The sequence below is a fragment of the Anabas testudineus genome, chromosome 9 (assembly GCF_900324465.2).
Source record: "Anabas testudineus chromosome 9, fAnaTes1.2, whole genome shotgun sequence".
NCBI classification, from domain to species: domain Eukaryota; kingdom Metazoa; phylum Chordata; class Actinopteri; order Anabantiformes; family Anabantidae; genus Anabas; species Anabas testudineus.
In genome coordinates this window covers 2,987,004-3,009,130 of record NC_046618.1, presented here as the reverse complement: position 1 = coordinate 3,009,130, position 22,127 = coordinate 2,987,004, and the positions used below count along the sequence as shown (strand labels likewise).

The window sequence follows — 22,127 nt, the reverse complement described above, 5'->3', positions numbered from 1 at the left end:
AATTTAGCAAAGCAATATGTATCATGATACGATGCAGGGTTTTTGGTTTGATACTGTGATACTGAATACAAGACGATATATCGTCATTTTGTTTAATGTTTATTTTATGTTGTCAACAACCACCATATGCCTAAATTCTGAGTAACAACCTCAACATACACAAGTAGTGGTTTGGAGTTTAGACACAACACAAAATAAACCACTACCATGAATCTTTGAATGGAAATGTAAAATCAATAGTGTTTTCGATACAGTAGCACACAACATCATGATGCTCAGATGTATCATCTTTTTACATCCTTAAAGTGAAATGGAGATAACAGTGCTTCCATGAGGCCTTTTCAGTTGATCAAATCTTTGTATTTACAATTGTGACTTGTGACAGTACAAATATATTTAGGTACTATGCTGAATTTGCATTTCAACTTCCTTAGGCAAGCTGAAATGCAAATCAGGGACAATCTGTAAGCGTATTGGTTATTAGTCTAACCACTGAATATCATTCAGCTCAGGTTGTAGTGACAACACTTCTGTCATACACTCAATATTCAACAAAACAGTCTGAACAGTAAATCTTCAAATATTGTTCTAAAGGGATAGTTACAGATAAAGCTATGCAAACATAAACTATAATAACTACTTTTGAAGTGCAAAACAATATTCTCTGGGAAAAAGTTAAGTTTGCACATCTTATTTTCCCATCTGTTTTTTTTACTCACTGTCGTCACTATGACCCAAACATGTCATGATGCATTAGACCCTAACTGTGCTAAAAGAGAAATCCAAATACGCCCCATCTCCAGGAGGCAACAGGCCAAGTGCTGTATTCAGCATCCAGCACACAATAACAAAATGAATATTTGATTTGCAGTGGTACAGCCACTTCCTGTCTCCTGCAATGTCCTGAAAAACAAAGCAGTTCTCCTCCTACCCATGGGCAGTTACTACTTTAAATAGTGCTCTATAGCACTGGTGAACACAACACCTTGCAGGAAATAGAGTTTGACTTGTTTAGAGTTCGCAAAAGAAAAGTGTAGTCAAAGACAAAGTAATGCAAAGTTTGAACAAAGTGACACCGACACAGGAACAACAATGGGAAGATCGATAAAAACACTAAAGTGGCTGAAGGTCTCAAATCATTTTCTTCCACTCTGTGAGGGAACAACAGCCAGATGCCCTTTGCTAATACTTCACAGTGAACCACAGTACTCATATGAATCCTTTCAACTCTTATTACTGTAGATGTCCAACAGCAGCGGGCCTGCTGTCAGACTCACCGGCCTTGAAACTCAAAGTGACAGTGATTGAGAGGCAGCATCTGCATAGAGAGAGAGAGAGAAAGGTCTGACAATGCTCAGACAGGAGGAAGGAAACCAAGTGGTTTCTTTACACTGTCCTTGAGGTGATTGATAAGGTCAACAGCTGCAGTTTATGGACAACTGCTTAAACAACTGATCATTCAGTTTGGCTGAACTGAATTCTGGTTCATTTCCATCTATACATCTCACGTAGCCAGGTGAGCTTTGCATTCTGCCACGGGCATCTTATGGTATCAGCTGGCTGGAGAATTGATCAAAGGCTGACCTGGACTAGAAAGAAAATATGGCCTTCTGATATTTGGGCAGATAGTGGTAGTATATTCACATTCTAGTATTTAGTTTCTAACACACCTACACCAACTAATAAGAGAGCAAATATTCTCCATTGGGCTTTTTAAAATGCAGTTTGTTCGCTCTTTACTGTGAACAGAGAAACTACGAAGGAAACATTCCAAGTTTACCAACTCATCCACTGATTTGAACCAGAACAAACATACTAGATGATATAAAACCCCCTCAGCATCAGAAATTCAACTGGCCTACAGAAACTGAAAACATCTGAATATTAAATCTTAATGACTCAGACCAAAAAAAAAAAAAAGCATATAAGGAGCAAGTTGTGCTGGTTGTGGGAGTATTAACTGTCTGACAAACTGACAAACTGTCAGGTTTATCTGAATTTATATTATTGGACACTAACTGACACTGAGAATTAAACGGAGTATTATTAGCTGCAATTCGCTTGATAACCCTGTTTTGTTCTTTGTATTATTTGAGTTTGGGGGCTTTAAATGTCCCTGAACGCCTTAACCTAGGGATGACCTACATCCTGTACTGTCCCTAAACACATCACACCAAAGCTGCAACTGACAGCCCATGCTATGCTTTCTCTATAGACACAGTTACTTTTTAATGTAAAGCACATGCACAAAGCGATAAGTCTATATATATATATATATATATATATATATATATATATATATATATATATATATATGGAATCGAGTCTGACTAAGAATAAACTGTGTTTCACACTTCACTGATGGCATAAAATGAAATAAAAACACCAGTTGGTAGCTAAACATGAAAAAAAATGTGACCATGATGACACAGAAGTGACTTATAACACACTGGCACCCACAAACTGCATCTAGAACTCTTTCCATGGCCCCAGTGACTCCAAACAGTCAAAAGTCCTGTCCTGTCAAAAAGCTGCAGGATTCACACACTCTCCACATAAGAGTTCAAATACTTTTATTTTAGGCACATTATATTTGTCAATACTCTTGACTTGATTGACCAGAGCACATTTTATAAAAAATGAATGCTGAAAACTCTTTCTTGCCTTTGTAGACTTACAGAAGCTTACTAGTAGCTAAGAAAACACAACACATGAGCATAAAACAATATGAAGCTACCAGACAGGACCCTTTTAACTCTTTGGTAGAGGCAAACCCTCTCACCAAAACTCTAGCCCTTGTAGCAGGAACACATTTTGAAGTAACTGCATTTAAAACAGCAAATGGCCACAAAACAGGTAAGTAATTTGACATGAGTGGCCTTTTGTGTGTGGTCCTGATTATTGTTCTGTAAATAAATCTCATTTCAGTGTTTTTTATTACTTTTGGCTACTTACACTGCTGGAACAGCTGCCACATTTGCAGCCTATGTTTACGCACTGCAACACAAAGTGAGAGATATTAGAGCAAGGTGCCACACAATGTGATAGGCAGTGTAAGTAGCTTTTCAGTGATGGATTTGCTTGTTAACTGTAATTATATAAATGTGTCAGAATGAATATGGCAAATAATCTATTCAGGTTCAAACGCAATACAGCAATACGCTCTCTGTAGCTTCCTCCCTAGAAAATATACATACTAGGTATGGTAGGTATCATTTAAAGCAGGAGTAGAGAAGTAATTACACCTAAAATTCAATTTCCACTGCTATTAATCCTTCTTTTTTCAGTATGGTTCTAAGGATAAAGAAAACAGAGTGAAGTCAGGTGCGTTTATTGACAGCATGTAAGCTGTAGGGCTCAGGTGTATAGATCAGCCAAGTGTCTCTGGGGGCAGAGCTGAAACAGTATGACTTCTCATTAACTCCACAAGAGTGTATTGTATCAGTGGTGTCATGTAAGGCAATGTGTCACCTCATAATGGGCGACCCTCTGGGACTCGGATATGAGCTGAGCGCTGCACACTTTGCAGTAGCTGTCTGTGAAAAGCCCTTGGTCCACCTCTGTTGACTTCATCTGGAGAAAGACACAAATGTGGACATGGTTAGTGACCTGGATGCACTTTGTGGCAGATGTGCTCCAAGAACTTGACATGCAACACTGACCACAGAGTTCAATGCAAAAAGCCACAGAGCTTTCATTTTCAAATAGCCTAAGATTTGAAAGGCACTGTTGCTGTGCAGAGTCCTTGGCCTGAAAAGTCTAAAATGCAACTCGACTTTTGTTGTCACTATCATGCAACCTTGCTTTGTTGCTCTGTAGGGACCAAAGGCAAACCAACCAAGTAATAGAGCAAGTAAACAGAAACCTCATTTTGTACTTTCATTAATCAATATTTCATTACTTCAAGCATCTGAGCAACAGATGCTGAGTAGCTTGTGTGAGCAACGAATCAGAAAAAACATTTAATACTAAACACCCCACTAAAGCCAAAATTATATCTGACCACAATAAATAAATAACAAGGACAGATCACGCTGAGTTTTCCCTTAAAGTTCATTAAAATATATGACTGAACTTGGTGCTGTGTGCTGGGAGGAAAAGATTGCAAAGAGGGACAGCTGCAAAAAGCTTTTATTTCCTTTCCACTGACACAGCTGAGACATCTCTGCTTTCTATTACTTATTCAGCCCAGCATCCATTAGGGGCTTAGATTTCATATTTGGAAGCAGTCAGGCTCAACCCATCCTCATTTACTCAGTCACGTCTTCATTAGGAGCAGCAGGACACATGAGATCTGAGGTCGTGTGGGCATAAGAGCACATTTCCTCCAAGTTGTTTGCATACTCTTCCCCAAAATACTAACAGAAAAAAAAGACACGTTGTAAAGCTAATACTTGCGTAAGCTGACAAGATGCCTGTTTGTGGATATGCCAACAGAAATTTGACATTAAGTAGGAGCTCTGCTGTGACTTAATGCACTTAAACATATTGGAATGTTATAAGCTGTTAAGTGCACAGTGTATTTCCCACATCCTCTTGTGATGATGTGTAAATAAATAATGGGTTCTGTGGGTTAGAGCCATTTCCAACATGTTGTTTTCCGCCTTCAGCTACAGGTATGGTAAATAATATATATGGAAACTACGACAGCAGAATCTTCAAGCAAAGAGAAGAATGAGCAAAAAAAAAAAAAGATTTTAAAGTTTTAAAGTGAATGTTTTCATTTTCGGGTCGTGGTGAAGGTATCTGTGGGTAGCTTAAAGTCTCACAAGGTGCTGCATTTTTCAGATCAGTATTAATATTTGAGCCATTCTGGTGGCTCAGTGGTTAAGCAAAGGAAACATTAGTAGGTTTGGTGAGGTTAATTTTATGCTGTATATAGAGTAAGCAAGTAAATTACAGCTTCCACAATTTAAATTAAATTGCATCAATTTATCGTGAGTCAACCATGATTATTATTTCACCCAATTATTGTGGAAAAGAAATGAATTTTAATTATTAAAAGCAAATTTTTCATTTTTACTAGCAATCAGAAAATGTTATTTTGAAAAAAAAAACATGTTACTGAAGCATAATGATGCTTACTTATTAATACATAAGTTTGTTCTGTCATAAACATTTCAGATTGTTTTCACAGTAATTGGATGAAATATTGTTTTGAAATACAATTCCATGTAATTATATAAACGTTATTACAATTGAGCCCAAATTATCAGGCAATTATATCAAAATGTCACATTTATTTCACACTGATTTGTTTCAAACAGTGGATCAGTTATAGGGTAATTATTGTGTAATTAACTTGTGTAATTTACTAGATCACTGTGCATAGTTTCACTCTGCATAATAGCCTTAATAACATGCTGTTTTGTATAAGTCACTGAACTGAAGCTACAACAGAATGATTTTCTTTTTATTTATAGCATTTAGGGTCACCTTTACCCAACACAGCATGACCTTGGCAGTGAGCAGGGACTCTACCTGTGAGCTGCTGCCCTTCTGCACTCTGACAAGGATAAAACATGTCAGTGTCTCAAGTGTGTGCAGACAAACAGTGAGGGAAGAGGAGAAACATGGCATAAATAAATCAGAGACGCAGCTCTTCTCTTAAGTCCTGTAATGTTTTAAGAGCAGCGCTGCTTCCTGTTCACATTCTTCAGGATAAACAACATAAATGAGCGGCTTCCAGAGCTCTAATGACTGGTGCCAGGGTTGGGTCCCCTACCTGTTTTAGCGAGGCTGCACATATGCTGGAAATTAATAATTAATCACACTAAATTCTGTTAAGAAGCAGTAGCAGGAACATCAGCAGCAGCACAGGGAGACACGACAACAGAGGCCTGGTATTACAAAACATCTGACATGTGACAGTATTGTCATGATGTTGAAACATTGAGTTCAAAATTTGTTACCTTGACTTGCTCTCAGACAGAAAGAAAGGGAACCACAACCAGAAAAGCCCTACACCACACAACATAAATATAAAATAATTTCAATACAGAAACTTTTTATGTATTTACACAGAATATGTCAGATGGATGAAAATAGGTCAATGGTGGAAAGACAACAAATAGATGACATAAATAATAATTGTGATGATAGTCAGTTCCCCACCTCTCTACAGAGGGGGGAGGAGTTGTGCAGTTTGATGGCCACAGAAAGGACCTCCTGTGACGTTCTATGGACCACTTGATGTTGATCAGTCTCTGGCCGAACATGTCAAGAAACACACTGTGTAGTGGGTGGGAGGGATTGTCCAGGATTGAGAGGAGTATGGACAGCATTCTTCTCTCTGCTGGTCCAGCTCCACCCCAAGGACAGAGTCAGCCATCCTGCCTGTCAGTCTGTTAGTGTCTGCCACCTTCATGTTACTGCTCCAGCAGACCACAGCACAGACGATGACACTCGCAACCACAGACTCATAAAACATCCGCAGCATCGTGCTGCAGACCTCCTTGGAAAGTACATCCAGCTCTGAGCCTTTTTGTACAGTGCCGATGAGTTCTTTGTCCAGTTCAGTTTATTGTCCAAGTACCATTGTTCTAGGTACCATGAATGAACAAAGAAAGACCTTAAATGTAAAATTTGTGTGTTTTAACAGTGACTTAAGACAAAGTTTGTTTTTCCATAACTTTAACCAAACTGCTTCCAAAGTGCACATAAATCTAACGACGTACCCACCAGCCTTCAACCTAAACAGCTCATCTGTCCATGTTCTCTCATTTGACCCATCTCTTGAAATAGCACCTCTATGACAATAAATGAAAAAGGACCCTAGTAGTAACCTAATGGCGGCTGACAGGCTTCTCTTGAGACGTGGTAAAATAGTGCTCCAATGCCAGAAGCCGTCTTTTGAAATAGCATCCTGACAGATGCCTCCTGGTAAACTGGTAAAATAGTGCCCCTGTGGCAGCCGGCGTCGCTTGAAAAGCACCATGTTATGTTCTCATAAAAGAACATATGACAATATAACCACCTATTTATGATTATGACAACCCTGCCAGTTTGGTGATGTTAAGCCATTAAAACTACATGTTTAGAGTTGGTAAGACAGATCATGGTTTAATGATTGTACAGTAGTGACACGTACTGCATAATAATCATGGTTAAAACATGCACTTCATGAACCTACTTGATAGCATCACTTGTCCTGAATGTGTCTATCGCTTAGCAGCACAGGAACCAAAGCAGGAAAAGTCCTGCTGATTGTGAAATACAGCTCTCCAAAGAGCAACCCTCACTGAATTAACATGTCCCTCTCCTTGGCGATCAATTCATTACGTTAATGGATTTTACCGTCAGATACGCTGCTGTAATTGCAAGAGGTTGACTCTCCACTAAATTAGATGCGGAGAAAAATATTAATTTTCACCCAGTGTAATTGGATAAAGGGAGCCATAGCAATTGTAAACCAACAGGGGGTTCTCAACACAATCAGTATCTGATCAGAGCAGCTGTTGTCAACATTATTACAGCCAGGGTCTCTCAGCACAGGGAGTTCAATAGAGAATCTATAGTGTCACTATAGAGGCACAGGACAGAGAAGTCACACGGCGGAGAGTTCAGCACGTCTCATGTTGACAGTCACATTAGCATGAAGCCAGCTTGTTTCTCACACCTAGTCAACACTGTTTACTGTCTGTCTTTGACTACGATGGGCCCCTAGCAAATCAGATGAAGCAAGCTGTGCAGGGCTGCAAGCACAAGGCTGAAAGAAGGAAAAAAAAAAATTATATATATATATATATATATATATATATATATATATATATATATATATATATATATATATATATATATATATATATATATATATATATATATATGATGAAACAGTGGGAGGGAAGGAGTGCAGAGATGAAAGGGGGGTCACAGTGGTGAGTGCCCAGCAGATGTTGCAGCTATAAAAGGTCAGTTGTAATTCATTAGGGAGGGTGTTAAGCTGGGAAGCTGGACTAATGCCTGCACTGACAAGCTGGACCCATGCTGGCCTTTTCAGTACGTGTCCCTTTTGCTGAAGACAGCTTATATCTCAAATTCTGATCACCAGCTCCACAGAGCACAGAACTCCTGTCATGACACAACAAAACAAATTTTGGTATCAGTGGCTGCAAAGAAGTGTCCCCATTAGTTTTGGCCAAATGTATTCATCAAATAGATATTTGGACAAGACAGTGCTATTACATGAGAAGTCATATAACAACAGTTATCAGTAATGTCCCACTAAACCCAAACTATACAGTGAAATCAGAAATTATAATCTCTTTCATGCAAGTTGAACCTTTATGTGTTTTGTGTGTATATATGATAGAAGATTAGGAGTGAAACGGTTGTGAAACTGAGACCAAAACCATGACACACAGGTCCACATTCATGGGTCCATCCTTCCCCACCCAACTCGCTGCCAGCCTCCTGTAGACATTCCTCGTCTTTCACAGTGGCGTCTCCAACATATCATTATTCCCCACAAATCTGACATTTCTTATTGTATGAGGACCTATTGCTTGTCTTTGTGCTTAGGTTATATACATTAAAAAAAGTAACAGTGTCCAGAGTGCTGTCAGTGATCTATCAGCTGCTGCTCCGGTGTGCTGTGTTCAGGGACACTACAAAATTGATCTAATCTGTGTTGTAAGGCATTGAGGAAGAATACAGAGTGTACCTCATTTTTCTACTTTAGTTAGTAGTTGGCAAGCTGTGTATCGCAGCAACAGCAAGTATTCTCAACTAGTTACTTCTTTCAACTCTAGCTGTCGCCACCTTGGCAGGATGCCCAGTGTAATTTTGACTGTAGACTAAACAGTGACAAATGACATAATTTAGGTGGAACTACTCATCCTGACGCCGCCTCTTAAAAGTCTCCCTTGAATGGATATCATCTTCTGGCACTTGCCAGAAATCAGTACTAGCCTGGTGTTCCCATGCTTGGCTTTTCTCTCCAGCTTCCACCTACAATGAAAAAGCATGCAGTGCAGATTAACTGCCTACCCTAAACTTGTCCATAGGTGGGTGTGAACATGAATAATCATCTGTCTTTGATTGTCCGTCCTATGAAAGACTGGCAGTCTTAAAGCCTATATAGTATCTAGGAAATCTTAATATGTGCACCACATTTTGTGCCAGTCTTGTAGACACTAAGATATGTCATTGCATTAATGCAAAAATTTGACCTAATCGGGCAACAGACAAAAAGTCAGGGGGTCACAAATATTGGAAACATTTTCTGGGGACCAGAGATGTCTGTCCCAAATTTAATGAAAGTTGAGATACTGGAGATCACTTCACTGGAATCTTAACACATAAACCTGCTGGTTAGGTCAGTAGGAATTATCCTCTGGGAATCATGAATGTCTGTCATGAATGTCAACCTGCTTGTGTTGCTTGAAAGAAAAGGTTATTACCAACATTATTTGAACTTATCGTTTAAGGATCACAAATATGCATAATGTCAGACATTATTTACAGTATTTTTTTGTCACAACGTCCTTGCAGGTCTGTCCAATACTAATAAACCTTTCCTACAGTGAGCATTACTTTCCCAGAACCAATGCAATATGATAACAAAAAGTGCCAACTCCTCCTAAGTTAATTTAATTTACAGTGCTACTGCATTCACTTGGGCTGATTCTCCACCTCCCACACTGAGACCTCAGGTTCCTCTTGGGAGAACTTGTTGTGGCAGATGAGCCCCAGACTGTTCTCTCCATCATTAAGTTGTCAGAGAGCTGAAGCACAGAGCACTGTGCTGTAAAAAGAGAGGAGGCGAGGCATTTTAAAGGTCATGACTGATAGCATAGCCCTGAGCACTTCATCCCAATCTGTTTCCATCTAGCTGCCCTCTGCACAACTGGTCATATTGGTGCCACACAAAGTGCACCACTCAGTAACAAAAACAGGACAGCACATGCCATTTTCAGCTCCATTCCAATAACAATCACAGCTACAATTAGCTGCTGCTGTTTTTTTCAGGAAACTCACTGCTCCTCCTGTAACTGTCCTACAGTGTCATTATATGTTAGTGGATCTCTGAGTTCTGCCGCAGCAGGAGTACAAGATCCAGTAAAAGCTAATAAATTAATTAATTAATGCTATTGTAATGGTAGCTACAGGTACAGATATAATATTTTCATTTTGCCTGTGTCCAGTGCTGTTACCAGTACCTATGAATATACAGTACAAACTTTCAATGAATTGAAATTGATTCTACTACCTATGGCATGACGGTCCACAGCCTCTACAAATAACTGATTCCATTTTGGTGGTGACCTTACATCTGCCCCATTCTTGTGAGGACTAATATGTCAGAACAACCTTCATGAGATTTCTTCAAGTTTGGCCCAATTGTCCACATTGACTTGAGAATGAACTGATTAGATGTTGGCAGTCAGAGGTCAAAAAGTCACTGTTACTGTTACTGTCTAAACTTTTAACAGCTATAGGGAATTTCATGACACAAATGCTCACTCTGGACGAGGTTATTAGAATAAAAGTCTGGGTGGACATGGGTGTAAAGTGCAATTTGACAGATTTTGTTCTTTGCAAGTGATTTTGTGTAAGTGTCCTTGTGGTAGACAGCACACCACTGAAAATGTGTTTTATGTCTGTGTTTTATTAAATCCACTAAGTTCTGACCCCGAGAAGAAGCATGACCTTTGACTCAGATATATTATGCAGACGTTTTGCATCACACCTCTCTAATGCACTTCCCTTCCTACTCTCCAGTACCCCTATGAGGACACTTTTGGCTTTATTTAAAGAATCAAATGTCTTTTACAGAAGAAATCCTGTAATTTCTCTTTACAACAATAAATTACTTAGGAGCCCAAAAAAACCCCTGCCCCAGTAATGTCAATCTGTGTAAAAGCCATACATCTATTGAAATACCCTGAACACATGGAAAAACTGCAGGTCTTAAATACATATACTACGTAAGGAAAAAGTGCCTATATAACTGATTTCATATTACATGTTTAACATTCTACTTAGCTGTGGACAAACTGAAGCCCTCCTAAAGCATACCTTAACTTGGTCATTACTGAATTCAGCAGATAGAGCACCTTGTATAATTCATGGCAAAGAGAGTTTTATTTAAGCTAAGTATCAAACAGGTCTATAAATTATACAGCACCTTAGAGTTGTTGCTTTTGACTTTCAAGGCCAGGGAGCCAAACTTTATGTGTTTTCTTCCTTCTCCTTGTTTACCATGACTATTTGTGGTTACTGTGGTCACCTCAGGGTTGCAGGTAAGTACTGTAGTAGAAGTTTTTTCAGTTTTTTGCCTCCTCACTGTTAACATTGAAACTGGTCTTTTGTAATCACTATTTAAAAAAACAACTATTAATAAGCATTTATAGCTAAGGTGAAATATTTACAGTGTTGAGTGTTGATCACATAGACCATTAATTGAAATATATGTTTAAAAAGACATAATAACACTCCACCATTGCCTATTTTCCATGTCTAGTTTTTTGCTGTTGTACTAGTAATCCCTACTTAGAGGGTGATATTTATACAGTAGCATAGCAGGAAGTTTCATGGAGGGTATAATGTAAATATGTAAAATAAGTGTTACTATAAACCAGTAGTAACACATCAAATGATGATCACCTGTCATGTGAATAATTAGATACATGGATTAAATCTAGAGCAACATTTATGAAAAATAAAATCAATGGAATCCTAACTACACTGCCATTTAGTACTCTATCTGCCCCAGGACAATGATCATTCAAATTATTTTAAATGCCTCTGGAGAAAAATAATTTGAAAATAATGAACCAGACTGCTGCATTGGATGTCCCTCAATTCCCAGAATAAAGTTACCTTCACCAATAAAGTCTGGAACTGTTTAATGGAGAATGATGACTACACATGATGGTTACACAATCATGGTTAGTCATAAATTAGAAGTTGGTCATTCATATACAGTATTACAAGTAATAAAAGTGGCAATTAATCATAGCACTCCACGCATTAAGTGTATCAGCTACTGGGAAGCCAAGGCTTTGAGCTGCTGTCACAAAGAACTGCTGAAGCACTCAATGTAGTAAAACTCATAATGAGGTTCTGTTGAAAAAGGACCACACTCTGCACTATTTCTCTTGCAAAACAGAGAAAGTCGTAACCACTAAACTGGTGCTTAGGACTGTACATGATTCTTTCAAGTCTCTTCCTATATTGGAGTGTCATACACTGATTAGAATAGTAATCATGAAGATTATAATTGCAAAGAGTTTCTATACATGTGTTTTATCACAAAAGGAACATGTTTCAGTCAAACTTCAGTCAAACTTGTAGGACTATATACCATAACTGTGATAAAAAGAACTACAGTACAATACATATACGGTATACTATACCCTATACCCCACTCTACCTGTTAGTATGCACAGTAACTGGTTATTATGTGTTGAACTTTCATGCCATGCTATATACAATATTAAAAATTGTTTTGCAACTTTGAGACAAAACCGCATGTATTAGGCACAACAAAAAATGGGGTCTCTCATTTCCAAGTCTTGTGCTTTAGATCTAAAATGCTGAATTTGGTGCTGTTAAATTACATCACTGCTACTTAGGTCATATTGAGTATGACCACTACATATATGTATCAATGATAATAAACCTACTGGCCTACGGGTAGGTGTCCTTTTGAACCATATGTGAGCTCCTGATATGATATGGACCATAACCATGGTTATCGTTAAAAAATTATACCAAACATTTGCATGATGAACATTTTTTAAGTTAAATATAAAGCTAAAATCTAAAGTTTTCAAAACAGCCAATAATACCTTTGATCCCAGAAGATTAAGAGCAGGGTAAAAAGTAAATTGACTAAAACAATCAATCTTTGCCTTACTTAAAACATGCTTAGTTATATATCAACAGAAAAAAAATAAATTTTTGAAATAAAGACTTGGAAGACTAATATTCCTTCGCTGGGAGAATCTATGTCAAAACGTTTAGTAATGTTGATTGTAGGGGACGAGATTATGAATGAGATGTGATAGCATTCAAGAGATAAACTAGAAGAAACTAAGTATTTTACAGAAACCAGTACAGACTACAGTCTACCAACTTGGAATATGTACAGAAGGTATTCCTGGTTATGATTCCTGCTTACTCTAGTACAAACAATTTAGACAACTGTCCATTCAGTTCCCACCCGCCATGGAAAACAAGTTTTAATAGTAGAATGGACAGACGTTTGAAATATAATGGAAATATTCAGGGGCTGCACTGTGGTGCAGGGGGTCAGCACTGTCACCTCACATCAAGAAGATGTTAGGTTCTGTCTTTGTGTTTGTTTGCACCTTCCTTTCGAAGCTCCCTTTTAGGCGCTGGCTCCAGCCTGCCCACACACACCCCATGATTCTTGAATGGATAAGTGAGTATTTCTAATGGAAGGATGAATAAAAGAGCCAGTTCAAAGCATTTTAGCTTAAATTAGGGTTAGAATGACACATGGTGTAGGTCATTCAATATAACAGTGTTAGTCATACTCTCCAGACCAAAGCCCTTAAAGCAGTCTTTAAATCACTATAAAGAGCTGCTAATATTGCTAAAGCTCTTTTATTATTATTATTCGGGGTTTCACTGCAGTGAGTTGTGTAGTGACGGTAAGTCTAAAGGTTGTCAGAGAATATTTTTCTGACTTTGCCAAACTCTGACAATTTGGTTTAAAAGAAAATCCCCTATTTTTAGCAGCTCTTTAGACATGGATGTATGTTTTTAAATTCAATACACCCACTCTTTACAGAGTGCTGATGTGTAGCAAATTAAAGCATCCAAACAAAACCATGCCTGTCATGATTAGGTTGTCATAGATGGTGTTCCTCATAATCCACCATTTATCCATATTCTCTGCAAGTCCTTACCACAGCACTTACATTTTTTCTCATTTTGCCTGACTTTGCTATTGAAACAGATGAGCTTTAAATGCCCTGCACAGCAGAGAGAATCAATCACTGATATGGTACAATGGCCAGAATTGTACTTTTGAAATGAATGGTGGTTATCTCTGCTGACCTGTTGCTGACAGTGAATGATGATAAGAAATAAAGTGAGCTTGTCGGTCATGAATTTTGGAGAGTCTCCAGCACACTTCTTTGGAGCCAGATATTGATATAAAACCCAGCGTAGGCAAGAATCTTTGCCACGTAAAAGTCAACAAACTATAGTGCTGGGGAATACACACTCTTCAAATTATGACACGGTGCCGAAGAAGCATGAGACTTAGAAAGACAAGAAGTTATGAAACGTGTAAAGAGTAGCAAAAATATTTAGGATTATAGCTCACAAATTAAATTTCAGCAAATTTCTCTCATTAAGCAGGTTGATGTCTGGGTACAAAAGGTCATGTTTTCTTGAGTTGTATCCCTTTTACTGTTGCTTGTGTTCACGACTTTCAAGTAGGTTCTACTCACTACAGACTTGTGGTAATAAATCAACTTGCAGCTATTGTTCATCTGTTATAAATGTATCTGTGCCTACGGTGTCCAGCAGAACATTGCTGACTTTAGCATAGTGGCAGTAAGAAACACTTTAATCTACTAAGACTCTACTAACACTCTATTAAGAAGAAAGTCAAAGAGGAGCTTTCCCAGCATTAAATCATGGCTGGATTTAACATTGCTGGTTTCTAAGGGGGAAGTGCATGACACCCAGAGCACAGCTGTGGAAACTGGTCCGGTTGTTTCCAAAGCATGATCATGTTGACCAAAGAATGTGATGAGCTACTTTTTTGGTAGCCCACATGCTAATGTTGTGAAGATCAACTTGAACCTAACCAGCTGCACGTCACAGCAGATGTATAGAAGCTTTCCTTCTGTATGTGTCACTTTCCTTTTATACATCTTCCAATGTATTTCTTATTGCAGGACTATGTTGGAAACCAAACCAGTAACATGTTGCACTCCATGCACACTAACTTCTTCTGACTCTGAAACAGACATTACCAGTACCCAGTTTATCTATCATTATAGTTTATACAGTTTATCTATCATTATAGTTTATACAGTTTATCTATTATTATAGTTTATACAGTTTATCTATCATTATAGTTTATACAGTTTATCTATCATTATAGTTTATACAGTTTCTGTATATATATGGAGTTTTTCTGTATTGATGTTATTGGTTATGTGTATTTATGTTGGTGCTGGATCTTTCCTGGTTGTGGTTCCTTTTCTTTCTGTCTGTTTTGAGAACAATGGTAATGAGGCAAAATAATTTCCCTCTGGGATTAATAAAGTTTTTTGAATGTTGAATCTTGAATCTTGAATCTGGAAAGTGATCCATAAGCAGTGTTACAGTATACATCATGGTGGACATCACGTTAAACATGTGATACCAGCAGCTCTTTAAAAAGAACAGTGGGTTGGTGCGCTACAGCTTTATTAGAGTGAAATGGAAATAAATAAACTGTCATAAAGCAGGGTCAACTTGTCTAAAAAGGGCTGTTACATAGTCTGATCTATACACCATCACTATCATCTGATGATGAGACCATCTCCATGCTCCTCTTCATCAACATAATTGTCATCATTGTCTCATCTGCCACTGCTCGGTGTCTGTATGACTGTTCTAGCCATCCACTGAATGTCGTTGTCATTTGATTCTCATTCTCAATATAGACTTGGTGTCACATAACCCAAAAGCAAACACAGCTCCAACTGTGCACAGCAGCTGATATATCAGAGCCAAAATAATTAAATTGCTTTACTAATTAAACTACAGCTAAAGTAATGTGTTGCAGTCACTTCACTTTCATTCTCAGCAGTCCACTCAATCACTGGTGCAGTTAAACATAGTTTAATGCTCCATATCCACACATCAAGTGATACTTGAATGTACTGTACATGTCAGCCAGCCAAGAAAACACAATATTCCTAAAAGACAACTATGAAATCAGCTGCCTTACTTCTTCTCTTATAGCAGAGGGCACTGCCTTCCCCACCACTCTATCATATCCCAGAAGTATCACAGAAGCCCTGCTGACACAGTCAACATATCAAATGATCATATGAAAATAAAGTGAAAATGTGAAAGGAGCCACATCTAGTGATGTGCCTACAAACAATTATCACCTGAATCCCCTGCTCGCCTTGGCTTTATGCAGCTTTGAAGTGAGATGTTCTCTTTCTTTCATCATTTACCTGAGCATTTACCTGTGTTCATTCTGAAACTACTGAAATCTATAATGTGTCGACCCCGTCTCCTAACTCCGTTCTATATAACTAAACTGCATTTGCTATTATGTTTTTGGAATGGAATAATATAATAATTATGTTGTGATGCAATATATGTTATTTAATTAACAATGTGCTACATGAATTAATGGAAAGCAAGTTGCCAGTGGGTGGTTGAAGTGGACAGAGTGTATACAATGTGCAGGACTGACAAACAGTAGGCCTATACAGTGCGAAGTTAAACGTCTCTCTATTAAGCCAGCCCACAATCTTACTCTGACCTTAACCCAGCACTGTGAGAAAAAGCATTGATAACATTTGAGTCACTAAAGTAGATGTTTTACTGCAAGATTGGTTATTTTGTCAGATAAATATAGCGAGGTCTTTACATGTTGCATTTGTACATGAAATCTTTATGTTAAATATCAACTTATTCACAACTTGTCATTTACACAAACTGTGAACATGTGATCATTATGTGTGTGTAGAGACCATCCTACAACACACCTACCATCCCCTACACAACATCCTGACGGACCAGAGCAGTAGCTGCAGTGGCCGAATCACCTCACTGTGTTGCAGGACTGAGAGATCCAAGAGATCCTTCATCTGCACGGCCATCAGCCTCTACAACACCTACTACTGGGGATTAATAGGGTTTATCTTATCTTATCTTAACTTGTGTCACTACAATTATATTATAGTGGGGTAAGGTCTGATTTTCACCTTTAAAAGTTTTTCAAGCAAATCTGGAGCAAACAAATACATTCAAATACAAAGTTATCAAGTGCATCAAATTCAACACAGTTTAACATAAAATGTTTTGTTCATGGAGTACTTCTACTTTAGTAATTTAAAGCTTTGATACATAACCTTTTTTAATATATTTTATTTTTTAATCTCAAGTAGAAAGTCCGCTAAATGTATCTCAGCGTGGACAGGTGTCCGAGTCTTGCAGCAGTGCAGAGAGGGGGGACTGGACTCAGCACAGTGGACTGATTTCAAGCCTCATGCGACAGTACTACTATAAGTTTCACAGTGTAGCTTTAGGTACATTTTAAATCATGAGCTTTAAAAAAAGAATATCTACCTGTAGAAGAAATCTATTATCTGTTAGAGGGTTGCAGGCAGATGGAACAGAGAGAGACTACAACCCTGCTCGCTGGTCTGTGAGGCTGTACGATATACATGCCAATATGGCAACATCCTCACAGTGACAGTATTTTATTTACATGTAGGCTACACAGGCTCAATTACAAGCCATCATTGGCCAGAGTCAACCTACAGAAGGGAAAAATGTGGGTTCCAGACTATGTTTAGTTCACTGATGTCACTTAATGTCCTTGTATTATGGTACAAATCCATTAGACAACCTGGTAGGTGATTTATCCAGGACAGGAGGGGAAAGGCTGCAGATATACGGAGCAGTGCAGCTGTTTGACCTCCCACTGCTGATTGTGACATGTGAGGTCCATGGTAACAGTTACCTCTGTCATCAGCAGCATTTTGTCCAGCTGGTGCTCCGGGCCAGTGAGAGACTCCAACATTGCTCCCGTGGGGGCAAATTAGCCAGACTGGGCGAGTGAGGCGGCACGCTCACACAGCAGAGGGACTGTACTTCATATCCCCGAGCCCTGTACACTGATCTGCCTCCCATTCCGCCTCTACCATTCTGCTGCTTTGGCTTGCAGCTAGCGGAGGCAAGCCAAATTGTAATGCTATGCTTCAGGGTCAAAACAATGAGCAGTTACTTTGTGTTTGTTGCTAAGTGGCCTGTTACCGTGCGGTGTGACCTAAGCGCCATCCGCAGATCTGCTGAGTGAAAACATTAGCACGCACACTGGGCAGCCTGCCTGCACTTCAGTAATATAATCAGCTTGGTGTTCAGCCAGAGCCGACATTTAGGGCAAATGTTGACTCCGTGCAACAATAAAATTGTGACACTGGTCAGCATAATGAGATTAATTCTCCAGCGCGGGCGCAACATCATGTTGGAGGATTCAAACTCAAATCATGTGCTGTCAAAGAAACGCTGTAGCATTAATATTACAGCACACACACACCTGTTGCAGGAGGCTGTTGCTTCAGTAGCTCTGTCATTACACCCAGTGCAGCTGGTTCATTTGGCCGTTAAAATGAGAGAAAGCACTAAGTGAAGTGTGATCATGCTTCCTTGCTACAGTATGTAACTAAGGTGATTCCCAGTAGCATTAACCAAATAATGACTGTACGTGAACTAGAACTTTAATAGACGGATGTATATCAGTGATCAGTACAGACGGCAACAGGCAACCCACCCTCACCCTCCTGTCTCTGTAAGCTACAGTGTAATGATGTACATATGTTGCATGAGACTCAGAATCCATCCACCCAGGGCATCAAATACCGATGATACCCTATTTCACAGTCTCATGTCTTAGTTCCACCTCCCAGAACAGGGTCAGAGTCGATGTTCTGTGCCAAATCCTGGAGGGAACCCTGCACCAGGTTGGGTCATATCCAGCCAAAAAATGGATCAGAAAACTTTCATATCCATGAAAACAACTGATGTTTGAAGTCCCGACTCTTCTGCTGCTCTTTATCCCCTCCTGGCCCAGCCCCTGACAGATTCGACTGGATCACGTTGAGCACTTCAGGCATTTTAGAGTACATTCAATAGAAATCCTCGAGGCCACAGTCTCCACAGAGTCCAGAGGGGGGGCGGCTGATATCTACTGAACAATTTTTTCTTTCAAGAGGGGGTTAAATTGTACCTTGAAACTCATTCACAGGTTTGTGAGACAAGATCAGTAGAGTAAAGCATCTATGATGTGTAACATAAAGATAAACAAAGATGCTAAAATGTGCTTTTCTGTTCTGCTATGAGAAACCAGAACTAGATGTTCCTCAGCTCGGATTAAATCCCTGTTTCTCTTGCTTTGCTTTTTGCCTCTCGCTCTCCAGCCTGTGAAAATAAACGACCATCAGAGCTCTTTTGTTACTTTGGGTGCTATTTATAAAAGCCCTGAGGCCCATCTCTGTTGACCTTCTGTACGCTAAATAATGGAGACTGAAGTGACAACAACAACGAAAACAACCAATAGAAAGCATCACACAGTCAGGGTCATTTTTACTTCACAAAAGCAGACGATCATCGACGCCGCTGAGGCACTGAGCATCAAAGCCGTGCGTTCGTAGGCATCACAAATTACAGACAGGGCAATGGAAGTGCGTCCCCCCCCCTCCTACTTGAATATTTTCAAAAATAGAAAGGATGACTAGAGGGAACAGAACACAGGCAGAAAATCACTGGAATATTTAAGAAAAGGGTTGACGCGGGAGCTTTATTATCTGGGACTGTTGGGAGCGTGCTGCTGTTTGGGGCCCGGCTTTCATCACGCGGCGTCTTAGAGGAAGAGAACAAGTGGTGAGGACAGGTCTGTGTCACAGGAAATATTTCAAAAAGCTCCGATAGTGCCAGGATGGGGCCATCTTGTGGTTTTAGGGAGGAGGTGGTGATGATATCGTGTGGTTTCTCAGGTTGGCACGGCTGTCTGTGTGTGTGTGTGTGTGTGTGTAGACGCTTCATTCTTCCTTCTCTTCATCATGCTTTAGGCTGCAGAATAAAACCCACCATCTACTGTATCTACTGTAGATGTGTTGGAGCAGGGCTGCAGGAGAAGTTTAAACAAAGTGACACCCACAGTGCTCCTAAAACAAACAGTCCGCAGAAAACAAACAAACAATTACGGAGCGTCACAGAGGATTCTTTTCACGTGTCTGCTTATGATACATATTCTGGAGTTGGGTTAATGTGCCGCACAGTTCCCAGCAGAGCCCTGATCAGCTCACTTCAGAAAACAATGAAATCCAACAAACCTGGCACAGTGTTGATAATGAATTCATTTCAAATGAAGGAGCTGGTTAAACCGACCAGAGAGTCAGAAGATGAATCGATAGAGACAATAACCAACAGGATAATGGAGACACATTTTAAAACGCCAAAGTGGACAATGTATGGGTGCAGAAAAACACACACATCAAGGCGTACTTTCCATACTTTCTGTTCTGTTTCTGAGCGAGAGCGAAACGGACACTGAACTTCCGAATGGCGAATGTATCCGCTAATTATGTAAGCTAAAGATGAGTCTGAGTGTGTCGACGAATACTGGTGAGCTACCAGTTTGTTGTCTTTTTTTCAATTTTAATGTCAGAGCATCTTTGGGGTTTTGACCATTGGGCAGAAAAAAAAGTCATCCTGGACACTTAGCACCGTTTTTAAACGTTTTACTATTAGAATAAACATATTATTGCATGTAAACTATTTGTAGTATTAATATACTGTCATTTCTAATTTAACAGTGCTCTGAAAGAAAGTTGGTCAGTTTAACCCATTAACAGATCAGGTCACTTGTTGGTTGAGAATGCAGTTTGAACTCTCACCCTGGAAACTCTTTTTAGAGCCCTCTGCTCCATGTCAGCCTCTGACCCCCCATCTGTCACCATTGACAGAGCTGACAGACCATCCTCCTGCGTGCAGAACAACCTGTGGTGATGAGACATGTGGAGGTGCTGATGCTGAGATTGTTGCAGCAGCAAACATCCGCTGCATCACCACTTCACTGGAACTCTGTTGCCTCTGGGATGCAGCAGCTTTAACAACAAAGAAGTGAGTGATAGATTTGTTTCAAACTATCGTCACACTGATTTGGCTGCTCTATTTACGGTGAGGGGACTCCCTTTAGGACGCCCCGGGGTGTCCCCGGACCAACCTCACGTACTGTACCAGCACGCAGGACCTGTTTATGATACGTGAGGTGAACCTCCACCAGGCTGCACCGCGTACTACTTTCTAACCCCCCCCCCCCCCCCCCCCCCCCCCCCACACACACACACACACACACACACCGTGTCCACCTGCCCTGCCTGCGCACAGCCAGCCTCCGCTCCGTGTCCTGGCTGCAACGCGCAACAAGACAAAACAAACAAACAAAGAAATAAATAAAATAAAACCAAGCAGAATCAGCATGCAACACGACGACCATGCCTTTCCCCTGCAGTAAAGCATCTCCACAAAGTCCCACTCACTCCTCTGCACTCATGCGCGCCTCTTATCACAGACAGGAGACGAGAAGAGGAGAGGGAAACAGAAGAGGACGGGACGAGTGGGATGAAAACGAATGTACCTGTAACTCCACACTGTAGCCCTGATAGAAGTGCGTCGGGAACACCGCCAGCTGATGTTGCACTTGGAGGGAAACTGTGTAATCCATTAACCAGAGGATGCTGGATAAAGGAGGCAGAGCGGGAGACGCGCCTACTGTTGGCAGCGGTACTACACTGGAGTACAATCAGCCGCCTGCTCTCCGCCCCGCTCCGCTCCCATTGGCCGCGCCGCGCTCATCAGCCGCGTCGGTTCGCTGGGGCAGGGTAGGAAGTGTCAGCTCACATCAGTAAATGAGAAAACTGGCCTTCAAATGAAGTGACGAGCTGCTTTTTAAAAAAACACACATAAAATTTGATTTATACAGTGCAAAAGTCAAACTAGAGTCCTGACCAGTACCAGTACTGAGCAGACATACAGCAACCCCAAGTGATGGCAACATCAGAAGGAAGGAACATGAGAAGCCAGAGAAATACCAAGAGCTGAGAGCAGAGTACAGAGGCTGTACTCAGGCCGAGCGAACACCTGCCATGAGTTTGTCACATCTATCAAAATGATATAAAATTCTGCCCAAACTCATGATAATTCATGTACCCTTATCATAAAGTGCAATCCGCTATACAGTATAGCCACAGCATACACAATAGTGGACTGGAGTAAAGCAGTGTAGCTTCAGTGCAGGTGTCCAGACATCCTGAAAAATGTGCATCGGTACCCAGTGACTTGCATACATATCGAGGTACAGGGGATTTTACAGAGACATAGCCTACTATATGCCAGGCAACACAGGG

At 40.0% G+C, this 22,127-nt stretch overlaps 1 protein-coding gene across 1 annotated transcript in view; it reads right to left on the bottom strand.

Moving 5' to 3' along the window:
• Positions 1-21,576, bottom strand: part of zmat4a (zinc finger, matrin-type 4a) — a 99,704-nt gene extending 78,128 nt beyond the window's left edge. The window contains 4 exon segments of the mRNA XM_026343823.1: positions 3,472-3,573; positions 21,359-21,469; positions 21,471-21,524; positions 21,526-21,576. Coding sequence (XP_026199608.1) covers positions 3,472-3,573; positions 21,359-21,469; positions 21,471-21,524; positions 21,526-21,576 — 318 coding nt within the window.
• Positions 21,577-22,127: the final 551 nt, after the last annotated feature.